Consider the following 23,905-nt stretch of genomic DNA (forward strand, 5'->3'; position numbering starts at 1 on the left):
TCCCACTGGAATGAGAGTGCGGGATGGGGTGCTGCTGATAGATCTCATCCTCTTCACAAAGGACAACGTGGCATCAAACATACACCGACTAATGCTGGAGGATGGGAAGCCCAGTTCAACATACATCTGGATAGGAAGCCCAGTTTAACCTACATCCGGATGGGAAGCCCAGTTAAACATACATCCGGATGGGAAGCCCAGTTAAACATACATCCGGATGGGAAGTCCAGTTTAACATACATCCGGATGGGAAGCCCAGTTTAACATACATCCAGACGGGAAGTCCAGTTTAACATACATCGGATGGGAAGCCCAGTTTAACATACATCCGGACGGGAAGCCCAGTTTAACATACATCCAGATGGGAAGCCCAGTTTAACATACATCCGAACGGGAAGCCCAGTTTAACATACATCCGGATGGGAAGCCCAGTTTAACATACATCCGGACGGGAAGTCCAGTTTAACATACATCCGGATGGGAAGCCCAGTTTAACATACATCCGGACGGGAAGTCCAGTTTAACATACATCCGGACGGGAAGCCCAGTTTAACATACATCCGGACAGGAAGCCCAGTTTAACATACATCCAAGGGGGAACGCCTCACACATTGATGTCTCGCCCTGCGTTTATAGCAAGGACGGGATTCACACCCAGCAGAGACAGCTCTGAAGTGAATGTGATACGACTAGCTTGTCCTGTTTGGCTCCCTGTTATTTTCCCTGGCCAACTTTGGTCTACAAAGCCAGCCGCCGACTGGGCATTGTGCATCATGCAAATCTTTCCTTGCACACCTGTCTTATCCACCTACAAGGCCTTCATCCATAGGTTGATGAAGTACTGCTCTCCCAAAGTCCTCCCTGTAAAGTTTGGAGTACCAAACTTGGCAGGAGGACGAAGAGTCACACAATGAAGGTTGTAGCGAATTCATTTAGATTTACCCCCCTTCCCAATGGGGTTTTCCACACCAATGGGGTTGCGTGTTGAGGTGTATATCTGTGATAAGTTGCTTTATTGTGGTGTATTTCCAAGGCTGCTTCGAATAACAAAACTAATAATAGCATAATATTAATGTTATTACAAAACAATATTAATAGTAATAATGTCCCCCCTCCCCAAAGTGTTTTTCCTGCTTGAACAAACGTCACTACCAGAAATAAAATATTATAAACCACAAACACGTATGATTAGCTTTTTAAACAGTCGCTACTGCTGTTTAACACTAAACTGAAAGGGAGGAAATCCAGGATGTGTTTATTTACCAAGCAGCCAGCAACGCTTGCCAAGCCGGCCGTTCCTTATCAACGGTGCTGAATGGAGTGCTTGCTCGAATGCTTAAACCACTTGGTGAGCACTTCACAAGAAACTTGATAAATTGACAACCCCGCCCCCCCCAACCCCACCCCCCCCCAATTGACAACCCCAAGACCATCAAGACAATGAAGACCCAGATGACCTTTAAAGACCAAGAGGACCCAAAATAACCCGAAGACCCAAAAGACCCAGAGAACCCAAAAGACCCTGAATACCCAAAAGACTCAGAGAGCCCAAAAGACCCCAAAGACATAAAATACACTTAAAGACCCCAAATAGTATTAAAGACAATGAAGACCCAAAAGATCCAAAATACCTCAAATACCCCCTTGTATTAGAAATAAATTATCACCAATAATATCACCAATATTAGAAATAAATTTGTTCAAAATAAATGTTTGCATTATGATTGGTGTAAATCATGACAACACAGAAACTCGGGTACAGTTAGGGCATTATCCTCAATTTAAACAAGCCCGTGCCTCTGTAGTGACGTGCGGTGAGGCAGCCAAACCACAAGTGATCTATAAAACAGAGATACACCTTCCTTTGCTATTCCCTTGCTTTTTACCTTGATATTCCCTTCCTTTGCTATTCCCTTACTTTTTACCTTGATATTCCCTTCCTTTGATATTCCCTTGCTTTTTCCCTTGATATTCCCTTCCTTTGATATTCCCTTGCTTTTTCCCTTGATATTCCCTTCCTTTGATATTCCCTTGCTTTTTCCCTTGATATTCCCTTCCTTTGATATTCCCTTGCTTTTTCCCTTGATATTCCCTTCCTTTAATATTCCCTTGCTTTTTCCCTTGATATTCCCTTCCTTTGATATTCCCTTGCTTTTTCCATACTCCACCTCATATTTACAATTTCATGGCCAGTACCTCTTCCTCTTCTGAAACCTGATCAACAGGTGTTTCTCCCTTTATTAAATCTTCAATTCTGTGTTGAATGATCTTCAGTAATATGTCACTCCAATGTGAAATCAAGACAATCCTTCAGCTCCAATATGAAATCAAGACAATCCTTCGGCTCAATTGTGAAATCAAGACAATCCTTCGGTTATTTGAACATTTTCTTCGATCCCCTTTCTTTGTCAATGGTATGTACACCGACAGCTTCCACCTGTTCGGCCAAACAATCCTGCTCCAGATCGATGGACAGATGATACCTGTTAAAGTGGTTATTGTCTCCTCTCCAACTACCTCAAAGCGTTATATTGGAATTTTGTCGATACCAGCTGATTTTCCACTTACCAGCTTCTTTCAGGGCTCTACGTACCTCACATTCCATCGCTATTGGTTTTTGTTCATATTCTCTCTTCGAAGATCGCATTGCTATCTCATTTGTATATAATACAGATACACATAATTAAGCAGCATAATTAAGCCTTCGAAGGTCACGCAGTTTAAGCAGCCAGATATGACCGAGCGAGATTATCAGAGTGCTTACGCAACCCTTCACCCCCACTCAGCGATACACAGTATGCAAATGTATCCCAATACAGCAAAGCAATGCAAGTTCAAAAATGAGGACAAATCCTTCACTCAGGATAAACCAAACCGCAGAATATACGACCAAGCCATACAAGAAGAAAAAAAGGAAAATTCCATGCACATGTGGAAATAATAATTCATTAAAGAAGAACAGACAGGCACCGAACGAGACATCAATCAAACAAACATCCAAATCCAACAGATATCCCGATCTAATCCCAAAGGGTGGGGGTCAGGGGGCTGCGTGGGGGGAGGAGTAAGCAAAATAACAAAATAATATTTGCCCAGGTATAAAAAAAAAATAAAAAAATTGTGATTGAAAGATAATTATGGGGAAGGGATTCAAGCCTGTTTTGGATGACTCCACCGGTCCCGTCCCAGTCGCCAAAGATGGCTTCTTCACCTTCCTCTCTCCTCCTCAGGTCATGTCCCCACACTCCATGACCCATTCGGTCCGCACAACTCCTCCAAATCTTGCAACACCAGGAAACAGCACCTTTCCTCTGGTTGGCGAAGATGATACTCGCCGAGCACTACACGCTTCTGCGCTCTCCCGTTTTGCTATCCGACGCCTCATAGGCCTTCTTCCTCACTAGTTCCGCACGTGTCCCTCCTACGCGAACCGTGCCTCCCACTGCCAGCCATCGGGAGGGATCACCAAAGTTCTCCACATATGGTTGATTTCCCTGCTGCACAACCGGGCACTTGTCCCTCTCTTTGTTGCTGCCTTTCACTTTTCCTGCCAACACTCTCGCCGGCAAAAAAAACTCCACACCAGCCACGTGCGCATCTTCCTCCTCCCTCTCCTTCATTTCCTTCTCCAGCCATGCACTCAGTTCTCACCCATGATATTATGAAGAGGCCTCGAAGGGGGAAACGAAGGTAGCCAAGGAAGGTTTTTAAAAAGAAGAATGAAAAGAAAACTAAGAAAATAAATAAAAAGGAGTTATTCTGGTCCCACAGCCAAACCGACAGTCCATGGAGATACACCTCGAGTGTATCTTCCTTATTGCACAATCCTTTCACAATATTATCGAACACAACAAACCCCATGAACATAACACAGAGCAAGAGCTCGGGGATTATCTAATTGGTGAACGATTTACCGACAAATACAATGATCACCTTAACTACCGACGACAAAACGGGATGGTGTAAGATTGGAACAATGGAAGAGACATTCAAACAGCAGCACATCACTCACACCTTGAAATTGGACACCTTCCCTGTTTTCCTGTTTCCCTCACATTACAGGCTCATGGCCAAGCAATACCAAGGCCGTTAAAATAGAAACGAGGCCTGTTCTCTCGTTTTCTCCCCATTCTCTCTCTCTCTCCAATTATGTGACTACCTTTCCAGGACCCCTTCCCCATACACCACCGAGGTGGTTGAAGGACTTGTGGTGTATTTTTGTATGATTTACATGAAAACCCTCTCCCTCGCCCGACCTCCTAGGATAAACGGCAAGATTGTCGGGGAGCCATTTGTTTTCTGGGGAGCGAACAAGAAACAGAGCACAATACAGATGAAGAAAACCTGGCAGGATCTACACAACTTTGAGAATGATATTCTAAAGCCTGACGCATCTCCGCGTATAAAAGTAAAGATCTTTGAAGAATAGTCTTGGTCCCGGTCACTCACTCACCTTTGTAACCGCAAGAGGAACACCTGTTCACTTGGTAACAGTGGCCTTCCCACAAGGACCTCATCACCGGTCATGCTGGTTGTCATTCTGGGTGTGCTACACTGGGTCTTTCAACGATTTGAAAAGTTCACTTCACTGTTAAAACAAGAATGATCTTTCTGTATGGGATCATAACCGATTAATCAATTAACAATGATTTCAGATGTGATAGAAAATATAAATCTAAATATTGATTTTTATTCCATTTTGGTGGTGGTACATTACAGATCAATCAAATAACAATGATTTCAGGTGTGATAGAAAATAGAAATCTAAATATTGATTTTTATTCCATTTGGGTGGTGGTACATTACAGATTAATCAATGAACAATGATTTCATATGTGATAGAAAATACAAATCTAAATATTGATTTTTATTCCATTTGGGTGGTGGTACATTACAGATTAATCAATTAACAATGATTTCATATGTGATAGAAAATACAAATCTAAATATTGATTTTTATTCCATTTGGGTGGTGGTACATTACAGATTAATCAATTAACAATGATTTCATATGTGATAGAAAATACAAATCTAAATATTGATTTTTATTCCATTTGGGTGGTGGTACATTACGGATTAATCAATGAACAATGATTTCAGGTGTGATATTAAAAATAAAGAGTGGAAATGTTCAAACATCTTTGTGTCTCAATTGTAATATTCACAAAATAAAACACGATTGTTGAAAGAAGTGAGAAACTAACATTTCAAGAATCAAACACTGAACACAAACACCATATTGTAACATGTGTGTGGTGTGTGAATCAAACACTGAACACAAACCCCATATTGAAACATGACGTGTCAGTGGTGTGTGAATCGAACACTGAACACAAACCACGTATTGTAACATGACGTGTATGTGCTGTGTGAATCGAACACCGAACACAAACCCCATATTGTAACATGACGTATGAGTGGTGTGTGAATCGAACACTGAACACAAACCACGTATTGTAACATGACGTGTATGTGCTGTGTGAATCGAACACTGAACACAAACCCCGTATTGTAACATGGGTGTGGTGTGTGAATCGAACACCGAACACAAACCCCATATTGTAACATGACGTATGAGTGGTGTGTGAATCGAACACTGAACACAAACCCCATATTGTAACATGACGTGTGAGTGGTGTGTGAATCGAACACTGAACACAAACCCCATATTGGAACATGGCGGGTGAGTGGTGTGTGAATCGAACACTGAACACAAACCTCGTATTGTAACATGACGTGTATGTGGTGTGTGAATCGAACACTGAACACAAACCCCATATTGTAACATGACGTGTGTGTGGTGTGTGAATCGAACACTGAACACAAACCCCATATTGTAACATGACGTCTGTATGGTGTGTGAATCAAATACTGAACACAAACCCCATATTGTAACATGACGTCTGTGTGGTGTGTGAATCGAACACTGAACACAAACCCCATATTGTAACATGACGTCTGTGTGGTGTGTGAATGAAGCAGTCAATGTGATTTAAATTTGCCAGCCAATTAGGAGTGACGTCATGTGGGGTCATTTTAATTACACTGACCAGAGCAGCCAACGGTCAATCCAACAGTGAGGTGATCCAGGTGAGGTTATCCTCAAGGAACCTGCAGGACATTCTGTCCCGGTTTCCTCAGAAAACTCCGCACAAGATTCCATGAATTCCCTGAATAATGGAGCTGTTTGCCTTCGGCCCTTTAATCATTATTGCCATCTCAATCCTGATGTCTGTTTTCATCTCTCTTCCCTTGGAATTCTTAAATTCTCCCCTTTTTGTATTGTGTTTGGGAATGCGGTGCCAAACTCTCTAACCCCATTATCTTCACACCAGGGTCCACCCATACACCAGATCCAGGTTACCACACCCTCACCCCAGTATCCTCTCCATGTCATGTTCACACCAGGGTTCCCCCACACACCAGATCCAGGTTACCACACCCTAAACCCCAGTATCCTCTCCATGTCATGTTCACACCAGGGTTCCCCGACAAACCAGATCCAGGTTACCACACCCTCACCCCAGTATCCTCTCCATGTCATGTTCACACCAGGGTTCCCCAACACACCAGATCCAGGTTACCACACCCTAAACCCCAGTATCCTCTCCATGTCATGTTCACACCAGGGTTCCCCGACACACCAGATCCAGGTTACCACACCCTCACCCAAGTATCCTCTCCATGTCATGTTCACACCAGTGTTCCCCCACCACTCCTTTGTTTTCTTCACTCCGAGCCCCTTTTGGCATGGATGGTGTGCGCATGGATGGTGTGCGCATCTGGCACTGATGGTGTGCGCATGGATGGTGTACGTGTCGGGCACGGATGGCATGTGCGTCGGGCACGGACGGCTAGTGTGCATGCCTGGTATGGACGGTGTGCGCGTCGGGCACAGACGGTGTGCACGTCTGGCACGGACGGTGTGCACGTCTGGCACGGACGGTGTGCGCGTCGGGCACGGACGGGGTGCGCGTCGGGCACGGACGGTGTGCGCGTCGGGCACGGACGGGGTGCGCGTCGGGCACGGACGGGGTGCGCGTCGGGCACGGACGGCGTGCGCGTCGGGCACGGACGGCGTGCGCGTCGGGCACGGACGGCGTTCGCGTCGGGCACGGACGGGGTGCGCGTCAGGCACGGACGGGGAGCGCGTCGGGCACGGACGGGGTGCGCGTCGGGCACGGACGGGGTGCGCGTCTGGCATGGACGGTGTGCGCGTCTGGCATGGACGGTGTGCTCATTTGGCATGGATGGTGTGCGCATCTGGCATGGATGGTGTGGGCATCTGGCATGGATAGTGTGTGCATTTGGCATGGATGGTGTGTGCATTTGGCATGGATATGGGGGGCATTTGGCATGGATAGTGTGTGCATTTGGCATGGATAGTGTGCGCGTCTCGCATGGACGGTGTGCTCATTTGGCATAGATGGTGTGCGCATCTGGCATGGATAGTGTGGGCATCTGGCATGGATAGTGTGGGCATCTGGCATGGATAGTGTGGGCATCTGGCATGGATAGTGTGTGCATTTGGCATGGATAGTGTGTGCATTTGGCATGGATGGTTTGCGCATCTGGCATGGATAGTGTGTGCATTTGGCATGGATAGTGTGTGCATTTGGCATGGATGGTTTGCGCATCTGGCATGGATAGTGTTTGCATTTGGCATGGATGGTTTGCGCATCTGGCATGGATAGTGTTTGCATTTGGCATGGATGGTTTGCGCATCTGGCATGGATAGTGTGTGCATTTGGCATGGATAGTGTGGGCATTTGGCATGGATGGTTTGCGCATCTGGCATGGATGGTTTGCGCATCTGGCATGGATGGTTTGCGCATCTGGCATGGATGGTTTGCGCATTTGGCATGGGTGGTTTGCGCATCTGGCATGGATAGTGTGTGCATTTGGCATGGATGGTTTGCGCATCTGGCATGGATGGTTTGCGCATTTGGCATGGATAGTGTGGGCATTTGGCATGGATGGTTTGCGCATCTGGCATGGATAATGTGTGCATTTGGCAAGTGGTGTTTTATGTTAAACGTTTTCCAAATATTTTGTGCTTGAGTATATTCTTTATCGGTTATATGACATTTATTTAACTTGTTATAGAAACATTATTTTGGGGGAAGTTGTGTTTCTTTAAATCTCTCAAATGAATCCATGTCATCATACGGGTATATTCGCTTTTGTGATAAGAGTTCAATTTCTATTTTTATCTGATATATACTCTGAAAGACACGGAAAGTTTTTCCTATTTGATGCCAAGGTAGATAATGGACTTGCTATAAATTTAAATGAGTCAAGAAACCTGATTTGAGTCGTATCATATATATCTTTACCTTTTTTTTCACAAATCCTATTTTTGTGCGGATTGTTTTTGTGAATGAAATGTTGTCCTGATGTGTGGTAGGAATTGCCGAAATGTTCCCATATGTCTTTGCTAGTTCCTTAATAAATAGATGTGTGTCATAATGAGCGTTGTTGTGAAGAAAGACTCGAATGAAATTGGGGGTTTTATCATTAAGATTACATTCATTGTGAGCCGGTCCTCTATATTTACCAGTGAGATGACAATCGTCTCTAACCTTTACATTCGTTGGATCATCCTCCAAATTTATTTTCTTATCACAAATATGACAGATACAATTTGGTTGGTTAAATTTTGTTTCTTCTTCTTTTGTTAGGGGGTTCATTGGTTTATTGGTTAATCTCATTATCTTTCTTAAGCGAAGACAGTCCTTTTCTCATCGTTTCATAAACTCAGAAGCCACATCTTCTCCTCTATAAAGTTCTTGTTTGTTGTATTTGTTACCAACGGATGATTTGATATAATAACAGAAACCACAAGGAGTATGTTTTTGATATTTATTCGTGGATGTTTCGTTTGGTTTTGAAGAAGCGTTATTTATCTTTTCAAGAACACATTCAAAGTCAGCATATATCACGAACGGGTGTTTTATAGTTTTATCGAAATCTTTGAATTTTATGTTCGAACCTTCTTCAGGTGTAATAATTCTGACGGCTTTATGTTTACAACAGAATTCTAAGTGTTTATTTAACGCTTCTTGGCTCCTGTGGGTGAGGGAGTGACATCGCAAAGAGGGGTATATTTTACCCTGATGTTGACTTGCTTGTGAAGAAATTAATCTTGAATTTTTTTGATGTAAGCGTAATGTGAATTTTCTCCTGAATTACAATATAAAAGGTTAATTTGAGTTTCATCATTTTTATCATTATCAGAAATGTACAAATTCTGAACGTTGTTTTTATCCGTTAGACCATAAACATTAATCGATAGATTATTCATTTTCTCAAATTTAGGAATATCTTTCATGGACATTGGAAATGGTAAACCAGTAACATTTAACTAATTTTCATATTTATCATAATGCGATACCCTTTCGGGATGAATTCAATAGGATGTAGGTGTGTAAGAACAGACCAAAGAAAACATTTATGATCTTTGTTTTGAATATTAATAATTGCCGTTTTATTTTTTATCTCGCTTGGTAAATCAATGTAAGAAAGAAGAAGCTTTTAGGGGGTTTGATTTTAGAACATGTATATCGATGAAAAGTATTTTAGTAATAGTAAATCCACTACCCACAGGCGAATGATCTACCTGTTCTTCTTGTTCTATAAGTTTATCATAAACGTCCGTTAATAAGAACCCCTGGAGTGATGCGATAAAGTAAGGTTTTGTTCTCATATAGCGTTTTATAATAGGATCCCCTATTTCAGTATTTGGTTTTTTCAATTCCATTTTTACTCCCATATAAAATTTAAGGGGGTTAATCTCACCCAAAATATTATTTACATAGCTTTTAACGGTAGGTTTGACTGTTTCAACTGCCTCAGCTATTGATTTTGGTTCTGGGGGTGGTAAATTAAAAATCCTTATTTTAATATGTCCCCTAAATGCCCCATCAGTGTCCTTAATCGTGTACCCCAACAACTTTATGTGTTTTTGTGATTTAAGATTGGTGGGAAAGGTGCTCCTCCAGACAAACTCACCACAAGCACCACAATATTTCATTTCTCGTGTCAGCACGGTTGTCAAATGTGAAAAGTAAACACTCTTGTGTTTGTGGGATTGAAGGTGTCGTTTGTAATTATTTTTATAATCATGTTTACAAATATTACAATATGTTTTGGGCTTACGTGGGGCTATCATTTGTGAAAACTTGGCTGTGTGCTTGTTGGATGGAAGCTGCCTTTTATAATTTTTTTTATAGTCATATTCGCAAACATTGCAATAAGTTTTACTGATTTTATTAATCATATTGTTGCAGTTTTTAGAACCTTCACATGAAATTTAGTATTAAATTTCTTTATAAATAACCCCTATGTACATTTCCCCTTAATTGGCTGTTAAATGAAATAATCGCACCTTAGTTAGTCCATCGCAACACATAGCAAATCATAGGCCCTTCTAACAGTTATTTCATTATTATGTGTGTCAGGTAAGGATGTGTTTCCAGTAGTTGACCTTGCGTTGCATCAAATCAAATAAGATAGATCCCCTTTTCAATTGCCCCAAAACTCCATTGCCAGCAGCGTTCGCCTACATTACCAGCAGCATTCGCCGCCATTACGCACATGGTCAAGCCGGAGAAGAAGGGCGTGGCCCGCCCATCGTCATAAAAAGGTGGAGCCAGAAAGCCCTTACGACCAACCAGGAATCGGTGGGCATGGCTTGAGAGGGCGTGGAGCGAAACATCTGGCAGGTTCGCAAAGGTTCCAAGGGCGTGGCCATATAACCCGTCGCACGAAGCCCCCACCAGCAGATGAGTAAGGGAGCACGCCTTGAGAACGCATGAGGGAGAGCGGACGCATGAGGCAGAGGACGTGCGAGGCCTGAGAGAGACGCGCAACCTGCAGAGGTATGAGAGGAGAGACGCTGCTTCAAACAGCCCCAGCCGCGTACAGCTCTGACGTGCTGCTTCGAGCAAACCTGCTGTGTGAACCCGAGTGCGGGAAGTCGGCGGCCGCTCGCATCCAAGCCCGCCGCCCTGCACGGGCCCTTCTTCTCCCTCCAGCCAATCCTACCTGCAATTCCCTATTCGTGTGAGTCTGTTTGTGTTGTCCTGTCTGGGTTTAAGTAAGACTGTATAAGCTAAGGATTGCACTGTGTCTTCTTCTTCTTCTTCTTCTGTAAATTACTTTCGTTTCTTTCCTTCTCCTTTGGTTTCTTTGGCTGTGTAAATAATAATAATAAATATCTGTTCCTCCTAACCTTGGCTTTCTTTCTCATCTGACCGCTTTCGTGATTTCCCCATTGAGTTCCTGTGGCGCGATTTTGGCCGAACCGCTTCGCAATCGGGTTTAGTCTAGTGCTAACGGCCCGGATTCCGGACTGCTAAACCGCTCGGCAAAATACCATCTTGTCCGGGATTCGAGCGGTACTTGTCTCCCTGTTTTGCGGAGGGATTGATAAAGGTATTCGGGCTAAGACCTGGACCAATAACCCTGATCAATCCCCCCCCCCCCCCCCTGCAAAGGAGCGTTACAAGTACCAGGAATGGAGACGGCCAGCTTAACGACGAGGGGATTAAACACCCCTCGGTAAGGGGAGTGCCGTCGTCCGGATTCCGTAACAATGTTTCTTTAAACTAAAAATCAATTTTTTTTATTTTAAGGATTAGTTTGTAATATGTAAGGGGTGGGGGTTTCTATATAGCGATGGTATTTTAAGGTTTCTATATAGCATTACCCGTGGTAAGCCTGGGTTTTCCTGGTAGGAATTCGCATTCGCGGTCACAAAGGTTCACAAACATATACAAATATTCACAAATGTTCGCAAACTTGCAATGTTGTACTCATATTTTTTTAAAATCATACGGGTAAAAATTGGTTGTTATAATTATTTTTTTGGGGGAAATCGTGAAAATCACAAAAATCGTGAAAATCGGGAAAATGATAAATCGGAAATTTTTTGAAAATCACATTTTTTTTTTTTTTAAATCATGAAATCTGAAAATAATAATAATTAATTGGTCACTTTCGTTTTGTGGTGAGTCACTTCCTGTTTTTGAGTTGCAACAGTTTCGGTTTGGGGGTAAGGGGATGTGGGGAATGTGGGTAGGGTGGCCTGAGCTGTCCTGTCCTGGATCTCTCCTGTCTATACTACTCACAATGAATATCCATGGCAATATGAGTATATCCAAGGCAACATAAAATAAAAATTTAAACAAAATGTATAGAGTTGAACAGTTGACTGTAGGTTACATCTGATAAGTAAACCATTTATGTGGACACATATTACGTATGGCAGCATGTGATATATGTAATGCAAGTCGGGGGGGTGAGGGGAAGGAGGGGGATGGAGGAGGGTGTTTAGACCCTGTTGATTCAATTAAAGCGGGTGGTAGAAGGTAACAGGGTGTTGTGGTCGAAGGTAAAAATCGAACTGTCCCATCTTTCCGCACCAGGACCACTGGTGATGCACATGCTCCATCAGAGGGTTCAATTACATCCTCGGCATACATTCTGGCAATTTCCTCCTTAAGTCCAGTCATCTGTCCTTTCATGTTTTTGGCCTCAGCCCTCTGAGCATCAATATTCTTGGTCATTTCAGCTCTTTGAGCATCCATCTTCTCATTTATTTAAGCTTTCTGAACATCTGCGCCCAGGCCAGATGAAGTCCTCCCCAAACAAATCCCCCCCAAGAAGTTCTGTGCAACAATGCAAAAACTCCCCAAGAAGTTCTGTCGCTCAAGCTTTTGGGTCCGACTATCTGCCATGATCTTTCTTGGGAAAACCATATTTCCAAGCTGGCCGCCAAAGCCAGTCGCCGACTGGGCATCCCTTCGTCGTGCGAATTCCCTCCTTGGCACACCTGAGCTCCTCACCACATACAAGGCTTTCATCCGCAGCTCAATATAATACTGTTCCTCCCATCTGGGCCGGTGCTCCTGCCTCACACCTAGCTCGGCTTCACGCTGTTGAAACCAAAGCTTTCAAAATCATTGGAATCTCCCGCGATGAAGCTGATTGTGAGGGCCTTTCACCAAGCCCTGTCCCCCAAATATTCCCACAGGTCGGACAAGATCTGCCAGCAACCCTCTCCTGGTGAAATTGCCAAAATCAAGACTCTCTGCTCACCTCCACTCCTTCATTCCTCTTACTCCCACGTCTGGAACAAACTCCCTCATTCTCTTCAATCCCACTCCTCCCTCCAGGTCTTTAAAACAGCTGTTCACCACCATCTCTTATCTTCCCCCATCCAAAACCTTGATCTCCTCTACCCCCGTTAATTCACCCCCAGATTAACTTTTTTTTGGAATACCGATTTATTTCCTGGAAGTTCTAGCAGTGTCCATGTGTTTTATACCTCTCCCCCCTCCCCCCCCCTGCCTTTCCATGCCTCCTGCCCCCCTCAAGCCCTCTCCCTCCCACAGATCTTCCGATGTCCCTGTTCTCTGCTGTTGTACTTGTGTGCTTCCCTCTCTCGCCCCATCTTGTCTCCCACTCCCTTTATTGTATGTTTTGTGTGTCCGTTTTTTTTGTGATTGATGTTAGCTCTTACACGAGCCTCGATCTTGAATACAAACAACAAACAAACAAAAAGACTGAATCCTGATGGGAAAACCAGCGTGCACAAGGACCAGTCCTCGGCAGAAAAGCCGATCGAGCAAAAGCTCCTCGGCACAGTCGCCAGACAAATTGACCCACACAGACGTTCTTCTTACTTTCTCTAACTTTACCTCATTCCCTTTGGAAGCAGAGCAATTAACAAAGCGCCAACTGTCCTTTTTACGGTTAACTGACTTTCACATTTCACATCCCTAATCTAACACTCGCACATTCACCCTCTGCACCTTTCCAAGCATGCACATCACCCGCTTCCCCGCTCCATCCCATTCGGGCACCCAGCCGGTTGACATGCGGGTTAGCGAGGCATCGGAAATACATCCCATTACCTTCTCTATCTATCTGTCCTTGTACTTCTCTCCTTTTCCCCAGAATGAAAGTGGCACCGATGTGTCTGTGACAAGTTGGCCGTATAAGGAGCTTCTGTGCGTTGTTAAGGTTTTCTATTGTGACTGCTTGCTTTTTAAACACATGCCTTTTGCTAAATTAAATAACAACCCTTTTCTAAACTATCCAGTTGTCAGATTCTATCGATTCAAGATAGTGTGTTGCAAAACAGGTGGTTGTCCCCCGCTGTTCCGTTTTGGGTAGTAGGTAGCCAGCGTGTCCACCTTCGGTAACGCTTGACCGTATCTTGATATTGGTGGCACGTTGGGAGCACAATTCCCTATCTGGGGTGTTTAATTTGCCGGGAAGGTAAAGCGGGATTTGGCCGCTGAATCCTACTTAAATTAAACGTCTCAGACGCATCTGTGGTTGCTTAGCAACCCATCACACCGTGGAGTTATCTGTTGGACGGCGGCTGCAGGACGTCTATCGGGGAAGCGATTGTGAGATCTCCCCTCATAATTCACCAAAACGGATCCGTAACATCAACAATATTTATTTTTTCTTTCTTGTGTGAAGAATATATAGACAGCAAAAAATCTTTTACTGATAAACAAAATATGGTGAAATAGGTGTTTTCAAATGAACATCCATGCATTCTAAACCCACCTGGTACATTTTAATGTCATTCTCCTCTGGCTTCCTGTATAACAATCTGTGGTTACCATGGCAACACAAAGAAAGTCATTTGCAGCTACAGCACATGTGTTTGAACAACAGAAGAATCAAGGGGTGCTTGACCTCATTTTGGAGATATCATCTGCGTGAACACCACAATTGGACGATGGGAACGATTGTACACACTAGACTGGTGATATTTTGGTTCTTCCATGCAGATTTGTCCGAAAGATCCACTTGGTGATCGTGATACTTCCTGAGCAAATTGTTTGCTGAGCCAAAGGGAATCTCGAGGCTCAGTGTGTAAGAGTTTCTAGAAAGCCAGTCTCTTTAGCAGTAAGTAGAGTCGAGACCCAGGGACAAGACCATGAAGGTTGTTCGCATCACCTTGGAGTCTCATTAGAAGTCCACCAAAGGACACGTACGCTGCTCTAATGGAGGCAAATAAGAGGGGTGGTAAGAGAGGGGTATTACTAAGGTGCTGCACATGCTGGATTGTGAGGGTGAGTTGTCGCCAAGGTATGCACAATTAAAACACCAGTGAATAAATAAACAAGGAAGATGTCATGCATTGCATGACACTTGCAAAATCCATAAAACAAATTTGACCTTAAAGAATTGGTGATTGAAATCAGTGACCAAATATGAAAATCCTCTCAAAATTTCAAGTCAATCGGATGAAAATTTAGGATTTCAGAAATTTGGCCTATATTGACCTTTTGGCCTATGTTGACAGAAAATATAATTGTTGGTTGAATTCAGTGACCAAATATGAAAATCCTCTTCAAATCTCAAGTCAGTCGGATGAAAATTTAGCATTTTAGAAATTTGACAAAGTTGGTGACATTTGGCCTATGTTGATCTATTGACTTTTTGACCGCCAAAAAATTGGTGATTGGATTGAGTGACCCGATATGCAAATCCTGTTCAAATTTCAAGTCAGTCTGATGAAAATTGAGGATTTTAGAAACTTCACCTAAGTTGTTGACCTTTGGCCTATGTTGACCTTTTGGCCGAGGCTGACCTCAAAAATAATTAGTGGTTAAAATCAATGGCCTGATCTGCAAATCCTCCTCAAATTTCAAGTCATTCGAATGAAAATTGATGATTTTAGAAATTTGAAAAGAAACAGTTGACCGTTGGCCGATGTTAACCTTTGGATCTTAAAATCAATAAGCTTCTTGTTTATGACCAACTCTACCATCTTGTGATGTTTTGTGAAGATCGGTTTGAAATTGTGATGATTGACATACAGACAGACAGACAGACAGAATAACGCACACGACCAACCAATATACTTGAAACATCTTCGATTTTCGCAATTAATAAATATATACACAGATTTAAATGGACATTTCTTTGGCTCAAAAGTAAGAATGAAAACTCTCCTTGTTTTGGAATAACTAGGCGTGCCTTCCGGTCACTTTGATGGCAGGTTTAATGAAAACACAGCATGATGACAAGTCGGACCCCGGCATTCGCGAGGGATACGTTTCTGGAAAATCCCACGAATGTCAGAATCACAAATGTGGGGGCATTCCTTCAATAGGAAAAGGGGGAATAGGTTTCTGGAAGTCCCTGATTAGAAGAAAATCCCACAAATGTCAAGGGAAATCCCACGAATGTCGAGGAAAATCCCCCCAATGTCGAGGAAAATCCCACGAATGTCGAGGAAAATCACACGAATGTCGAGGAAAATCCCACGAATGTCGAAGAAAATCCCACGAATGTCGAAGAAAATCCCACGAATGTCAAGGAAAATCCCACGAATGTTGAGGAAAATCTCGCGAATGTCGAGGCATTGGTTCAATGGGAAAAGGGGGACAGTTAATTGCACTAATATGCCGCTTTTCCATTGCACAGAACGGTATGGTATGGCACTGTACAGTACGGTTCAGTACAGCACTGTACAGTATGGTGCGGTAATCCCTAATCAATCGGTCTGCAGTATTGCTAGCTCGGCCCATAGGTCCGGGGTCGGCTCGATTGGTACCTATCCATAGCAGGGACCAAATTTAGCACGAGTACTTAGGTATGGTACGGTTCGCTTGGCAATGGAAAAACAAAAAAATTGATATTGGGTACAATACGGTATGGTACCACGGTGGAAAAGTGCCAATAGATTCGGTGGAGTGTTTTCATTCTGTACAGTAACTCACGGGGGATGATGTGTGACACAGCTGGTGCGATATCCTGCAAAGCTATGTTGACAGTGTAAAAGGTGGGATATCCCAAGAAGTTGTTCACAATGTGAATGGTGGGATACCCCATGAAGCTATGTGTACAGTGTGAATGGTGGAATATTCCATGAAGCTATGTGTACAGTGTGAATGGTGGGATATGCCATGAAGCTATGTGTACAGTGTGAATGGTGGGATACCCCATGAAGCTATGTGTACAGTGTGAATGGTGGGATATTCCATGAAGCTTTGTGTACAGTGTGATTGGTGGGATATTCCATGAAGCTATGTTTACAGTTTGAATGGTGGGATATCCCATGAAGCTATGTTTACAGTGTGTAAATGGTGAGATATCACATGAAGTTGTTTACAGTGTGAATGGTGGGATATTCCATGAAGCTATGTGTACAGTGTGATTGGTGGGATATCCCATGAAGCTATGTTTACAGTGTGAATGGTGGGATATCCCATGAAGCTGTTTACAGTGTGAATGATGGGATATCCCATGAAGCTATGTTTATAGTGTGTAAATGGTGAGATATCACATGAAGTTGTTTACAGTGTTAATGGTGGGAAATCTCATGAAGTTGTTTAGAGTGTGAATGGTGAGATATCCCATTAAGTTGTTCACAGTGTAAATGGTGGGATATCCCATGAAGTTGTTTCGAGTGTGAATGGTGAGATATCCCATGAAGTTGTTCACAGTGTGAATGGTGGGATATCCCGCGAAGCTCACTTATAGCGCGGCTAAATTATTTTTATGTTGCCTCGAAAACACGAAGCACAGGGCTGCGAATGTAGAAGCAGGTCATGCTCACAGCTCGTGGAAGATATGTATTTTGCGTATGTCCAGTTGCTTTGTTGGTAGCTGATGGAACATATGTTTTACAATAATTGTCAAGCTTGCGGATTGCGGGAATTCTTTTTTTCCACCCGCAAAAACAACAAATACGCGAGACACAGGGACGTGAATGTAGAAGCAGGTCGCAATTTATCAACCACGAATAAGAGGAACCCATGAATGTTTGGACCGCGAATGTTGGTGTCCGACTGCACTTCACCAACACAATGTATATTAATTTGGAAATCTCAATGAAGATGTAAAAGTAAGTGAAACACGAAAAAATGTTTGTTTTTTTTTAAAGTAGTTGTTGTTGCAAAGCAAAAGGTTTGCGGATTGCACCATGTGTTGGCTCTTAAAAGAGCTATTTACAGTACCTTCAGAAAGTATTCACACCCCTTGACCGTTTCACAGTCTATTGTGTTACAGCCTGAATTAAAATGGATGAAATTGAGATTTTTGTTTTGTCATTGATCTGCACATAAAACCCCATAATGTCACTTGGACACTTATCTTGGACACTTATCCAACCAGGATATTCTAGTTTTGTATTCTTAATAAATTTTCTCAAATTTGTAGAATATGTTTTTCACTTGGAAGTTGTGGGTTACGATGTGTAAATAAAGGTGGAAAAAGTGTGCTTTAATGAATTTTAATTCCAGGCTACAAGTATAAGGTAACAAAAGGTGAAAATTCTGAATGGGGGTGTAGACTTTCTAACTACCATGATAAATGTATTATAAAAGCACATAATCAGTGAACATGTTTTTGCTTCAAACTATAGGCAGGTTATGCTATATTTATTTTTGGAGTGATAGAGGCAGCAGTCTGTTTCCGAATACTTTCTCTTCAAAAACTCGACAGGGACCACCCTAGAAAACCCGTCATTAATGATCATAAGGTCTTTGTCTGAGTAATTTGGGAAATCTGACGACTGCACTGTGAAAAAAACCTTTGTTATTATTTACTTTTAATGATGTGTATAAAGCAAGTTGCCGAGTTAGGCGCCACTGTGCTCGTGGAACTTCTGAGCCGGCTAAGTGACGTCTGAACTTCTGAGCCGGCTATCTGTTGGTAAATAAGGGACGAGTAGGAATCCAAAATGTAACCCCCACCCCCACCCCCCCCCCCCCCCCCCCCACCTTCCCCCTGGGATCCCCCATGATCGGAAATCGAAAAATCGAAAACCGAGTGATTGTGCGGGCTACTGTCTTGTATACTTGTATACAGTCACGTGAAAAAGTAAGTATACCCCATGTGAAGTTTTGACTTTTTCAACGTATTTCAACATACAGCTATTTGATCTTCATTTCAACAATATTGATATTTAAAGATGATATAATATAACAAATATCATGAAATATTTACATTTTGTAGTCCATTGTATATTTTAAATAAACATAAATGCAAATTTCGCATGTGGAAAAAGTACGTACACCCCGACATTTATCACTACTTCAAATAACTAAAATTAGAATCAGGTGAACCAGCTCAGGTGCAAATGATTAGAACATCGCTGGAGAGGATCTTGGAGGAACCTGTCTTATTTAAATCTCAGACATTTAGTTTGGTTTGCTCTTTGTTGTTGAAGTGTGCGGCGTCACCATGCCAAGATCAAAAGAGCTCTCTGGGGCCTTCAGAAAAAAGGTTATGGATGCCTACGAGTCTGGGAAGGGATGTAAAAAGATCTCCAAACAATTTGAAATGAATCATTCGACTGTCCGGAAGATCATCTACAAGTGGAGAAGATTCGAAACAACTGCCAACTTGTTCAGGCCATGCCGCCCCAGCAAGTTCAGCCCGAGAGCAGACCGCAAGATGCTGAAATAAGTCTCCGAGAACCCCAGAATGTCATCACGGGACCTATAGGTAGCTCTTGTCACTGTTGATGTCAAAGTGCACGAGTCCACCACTAGAAAGAGGCTGCACAAATTTGATCTACATGGGAGGTGTGCCAGGAGGAAACCTTTGCTGTCCAGAAAGAACATCAGGGCAAGACTAAAGTTTGCCAATTAACACCGAGGCAAAGACCAACACTTCTGTAACAATGTGCTCTGGACAGTTGAGTCAAAGGTGGAGCTATTTGGCCACAGTACCAGAAGACATGTTTGGCGAAAACCAAAGGCAGCATTTGACCACAAGAACCTGATACCAACTGTAAAGCATGGTGGTGGAAATATTATGGTTTGGGGCAGCTTTGCTGCATCAGGGCCTGGGCAGCTCACCATCATAGAATCCACTATGAATTATTGATTGTACCAGAGGGTGCTTGAGGATAATGTGAGGCCATCTTTCGGAAAGTTGAAGCTCAACCGAAGGTGGACCTTGCAACATGACAATGACCCTAAACATACCAGTAAATCCACCAAGGAATGGCTGCAAAGAAAGAAATGGAGGGTTCTGGAATGGCCAAGTCAAAGCCCGCATCTAAATCCCATCGAGATGTTGTGGGGGGATTTGAAACGACCTGTACATGCAAGAAACCCCTCAAACATCGCACAGCTGAAAGAATTCTGCATGGAGGAGTGGGCAAACATTTCTCCCTGTCCATGTCAGAGACTGGTAGACAGTTATAAGAAAGGCCTACTTGAGGTTGTTTCTGCCAAAGGGGGCAATACCACCTATTAGAGCCAAGGGTGTACTTACTTTTTCCATATGTGAAATTTGCATTTATGTTTATTTAAATTATACAATGGATGACAAAATGTAAATGTTTCATGACATTTGTTATATTATATCACCTTTATCTATCAATATTGTTGAAATGAAGATCAAATAGCTGTATGTTGAAATATGTTGAAGAAGTCAAAACTTTACATGGGGTGTACTTACTTTTTCACGTGACTGTATGTGTATCTTGTATATGTGTCACGTTTCAGAACAATCAGTCAGGTGAAAAGGGAGGATTAGCAAAAATAGCAAAACATTGGATGGATGGACGGATCCGGCCATCACGGCACATTTTACAAGTTCATCTCTTTGTGAATTGAGACCTACGAGATGACCTTAAAAGCATCCTTTTTTTTTCTTTTTCTATCGTAGTATTTTACCAGAGGCTTCCAGCTAGTTATTTATGTTGCCGTTGTGTTGATCGAAAGTATTGGTTCTCAAAGTGGTCCCTACCAACCCCCAGTGGGTGCTGGGAACTTTCAGGGGGGCGCTCCAGAGTCCACGGGCGGTAGGAGGGCGCTGACAATGATTTGGGGGGCACTGGCGATTTAGAGGAGCAGCGGCGATTTGGGGTGCTCTTTGGGCTTCCTGCATAATACCTGGTGTTGGCTTAGCGGCTAGGGTGCCAGCTTAGGATCCTAGAATCCTGGGTTCGAATCCCGGTCGATTGCTGAATTAACGCCAGGGGGGTTGACTCAGCCTGTCATCCTTCCGAGGTCGGCTAATTGAGTACCAGTTCACTGGTAATTCCCTGTTTGTCGTAAAAGGCGACAAACAGGGTTGGTGGCAGGAAGGGCATCCGGCTGTAAAACATTGCTTCAAAAAGGGGACCAACAAAAACAACAACAACCACGGTGCCCGAGAAAGGCCAACCCCCGCTTTGCGGGGAAAAATGGCCTCTAAAGGTGGTTTTTTATTGGGCTTCCTGCAGTCTGAACAGGTTACCCGGCGCCATTCGGCAAATTGGCCATCCAATCAATGACCACATTCTTTCCCCCTATGCATGGTTTTTATGATCACATATTCGCTGATGTTGTGTAGGTATTTTCTTGTCCATACATGCTCACGCAACAAACATGATAGTGTATGACATCAGCGAAATACTATTGGCCGCCAATGCGGCCAATAGTACAACAATAATTTTTGTCACGTGGTACCATTTCAACCAATCGGCTTGCAAGAATCCTTTTATGCGGGATATAATACACTCTATTCGTGCTGGACTATTCAACGTGCCTGGTTCAACTTTACAGCCTGGCCTTGCCAGCACAGACATTGGGCAAGGTATGAACAGTCGGTGTTAGCGCTGGTGTTAGTCTTTCGACATTTTGGCGTGTTGATTTCGTTATTCAAAAAAGCTTCACGTCCTGTCGACTTCAAGATGTCGGCCTCAAAGAAAAAGTGTCCTCAGTATTCCATTGAATACATCAAGTATGGATTCATTCCATCTAGTACAGGCATTTTGTATTTAAGACCTCACACTAATTGCAACAAAAACTCACTCACTTGTTTTGTGTCCCTGAATATATCCTCTTTGACCCCAAAAAAGTCTTAAGAGATCCTCTGGGGGGAAGTTCTCAAATCGGCAAAATCCAATATGGCCGCTATCCGTCTTCGTGACAATTGTTATTTAAAAAATCAAAAGCAAAGCAATCATGAGTAATACCACTTTTTATGGGTTTTTGGGGTCGAGGAATCAAATTCTGATCTTATTTTGGTGATATAAGGTCACAGAAACTCTACGAGGTCACCATCAAGGTCATTTTGGGACAACAATATAAGAATAATGCATAATGCATCTATGTAGTTTTTTTTTTTAGCAGTGGGGAATCTGCTTCTGATATTATTTTGATGATTAGAGGTCATGCTCATTCTTTATTGGAGTCAAAAAGAATATTCTTGTGTATCTTCTGAAAAGATTAGTTTTAATTTTAATTTTCGTTTTTAAAACAAAAATTTGTAAAATAAGTCGTGTTAAGTTCCTAGTAAGAAAGCGTGCAGTAGCAGTAAGAGCAATATTTTTCCATGTTATATTTTTTTGCAATGGGCATCTTTCAGTTGTGATAATATGAAGTGTTTGATGTTCACTAAGTGTAGATAGTGGTTTCTGTTTTCAGCCATGGAGGTATCTGAAGTGTGTGCCATCTGCAAGAAATATATGGACGAGAGAGGGTCAACGGCATCAACTCTTGGAGAAAAGGGAAGTTCTGCCATCAACCAGGCCAGCAACGCAAGAAAAGACAGCATTCACACTGTGCCTGGAGAAAAGGTACACAGAGACTGTCGCCGCACATACTGTCACCGACAACAGATAGCCAAGGACACCAAGCAAGAAGAGTCAAAGCCAAGCACAAGCAATGACAGACAAGTACTTAGGTCATCTGAGGAGAGGTTCTCTTTCCAGATTGATTGCCTTTTTTGTGGTAGACCAGCAACGTTTGGAAGAAAGAGGAAGAATCAGGAAGTTCTTCAAGTCAAGACCATTGAATTCAAAGAAACGCTCCTGGCAACATGTCGCGAACGAGCAGATGCTTGGTCAGGTACTGTCAAGGCGCAAATTCTGCATGTTCATGACCTGCACGCTGCAGATGCAGTGTACCAGCAGACTTGCAGCGTCAATTTCCACACAAAGAAGCAGATACCCATGGCTCAGCAGATGAACATGGAAATCTCCAAGAGAGCAAAGCTTGGAAGGCCTAAAGCTGATGAGAAGACTGAAGCATTCTTGGATGTTGCAAAATATCTTGAAGAAAATGACGACGAGCAGATCACTGTCAATGATCTCATTACCCTTATGCAACAGAAACTGTCAGACACAAAACATGAGGCATATGGCTACACCCACATGAAGACGAGGCTGCATGAACACTTTGGTGAGAGGATAATCCAGACAGAGATTAATGGAAAGCCAAACGTGGTTACCTTCAGGACAACAGCCAGGGAGGTGTTACAGCAATACTACAAAAAGCAGCAGCAGAAAACTAACACTGCTGAAGAGAAGATAAAACTTGTACAGGCAGCTGCTAAACTGATCAAAGAAGACATCAAAGCCATGGAAACATCCCATGAAGTCTATCCATCTTGTATTGACATAGAATCACAAAAATCTGGCGTCAAATATCTACCAGCTACTCTGATGATATTATTTGAAGGACTATTTGCTGGGAAGAATGCTTGCGTCAAAGCGGCATCAATTGGACAAGCAATGATGCAAGCAACCAAGCTCATCTCCCGTTCAACCACAGATGTTGCCACCAACAGCAGGAGCAGCAATGTACCACAGCCTGTGTGTGTACCTGCAAGTTCAAGAATGGAAGGGATCGGCAGATGGACTTTGTCCGACTGAGTGGGGGTGGCAGGTGTTTTTTTGTTTTGTTTTTTTTAAATACAGAATCGAGGCTCGTGAAAGAGCGAACATTTACTTCACAAACAAATCATCCAGACAAACAAAATATATAAAAAGAGGGAGCGGAAGACAAGATGGGGAGAGAAGGGGAAGCACACAAACACAACATTTGAGAGCAGGGAGATGTGTGGGAGGGAGAGGGCTTGGGGGGAGGAGGCGTGGGAAGGGGGGAGGTGGGAGTAGTATAAACACAGTACACCAAGGACTTCCAGG

General features: G+C 43.0%; 2 protein-coding genes across 6 annotated transcripts in view; one reads left to right on the top strand and one right to left on the bottom strand.

Moving 5' to 3' along the window:
* LOC137420917 (endonuclease domain-containing 1 protein) overlaps positions 1 to 5,136 on the top strand; it is a 59,680-nt gene extending 54,544 nt beyond the window's left edge. For both annotated transcript variants that reach the window (XM_078778599.1, XM_078778638.1), the window contains one exon: positions 4,264 to 5,136. In XM_078778599.1, the coding sequence (XP_078634725.1) occupies positions 4,264 to 4,429 (166 nt within the window). In that variant the 3' untranslated portion in view covers positions 4,430 to 5,136. The remainder of the gene's footprint in view (positions 1 to 4,263) is intronic.
* A 9,321-nt stretch (positions 5,137 to 14,457) lies between these two features.
* LOC137416241 (DNA-directed RNA polymerases I, II, and III subunit RPABC3) overlaps positions 14,458 to 23,905 on the bottom strand; it is an 890,838-nt gene continuing 881,390 nt past the window's right edge. For all 4 annotated transcript variants that reach the window (XM_078778747.1, XM_068101779.2, XM_068101777.2 and 1 more), the window contains one exon: positions 14,458 to 15,026. In XM_078778747.1, the coding sequence (XP_078634873.1) occupies positions 14,909 to 15,026 (118 nt within the window). In that variant the 3' untranslated portion in view covers positions 14,458 to 14,908. The remainder of the gene's footprint in view (positions 15,027 to 23,905) is intronic.

Source organism: Myxine glutinosa, chromosome 1 (assembly GCF_964187855.1).
Source record: "Myxine glutinosa chromosome 1, kmMyxGlut1.1, whole genome shotgun sequence".
NCBI classification, from domain to species: domain Eukaryota; kingdom Metazoa; phylum Chordata; class Myxini; order Myxiniformes; family Myxinidae; genus Myxine; species Myxine glutinosa.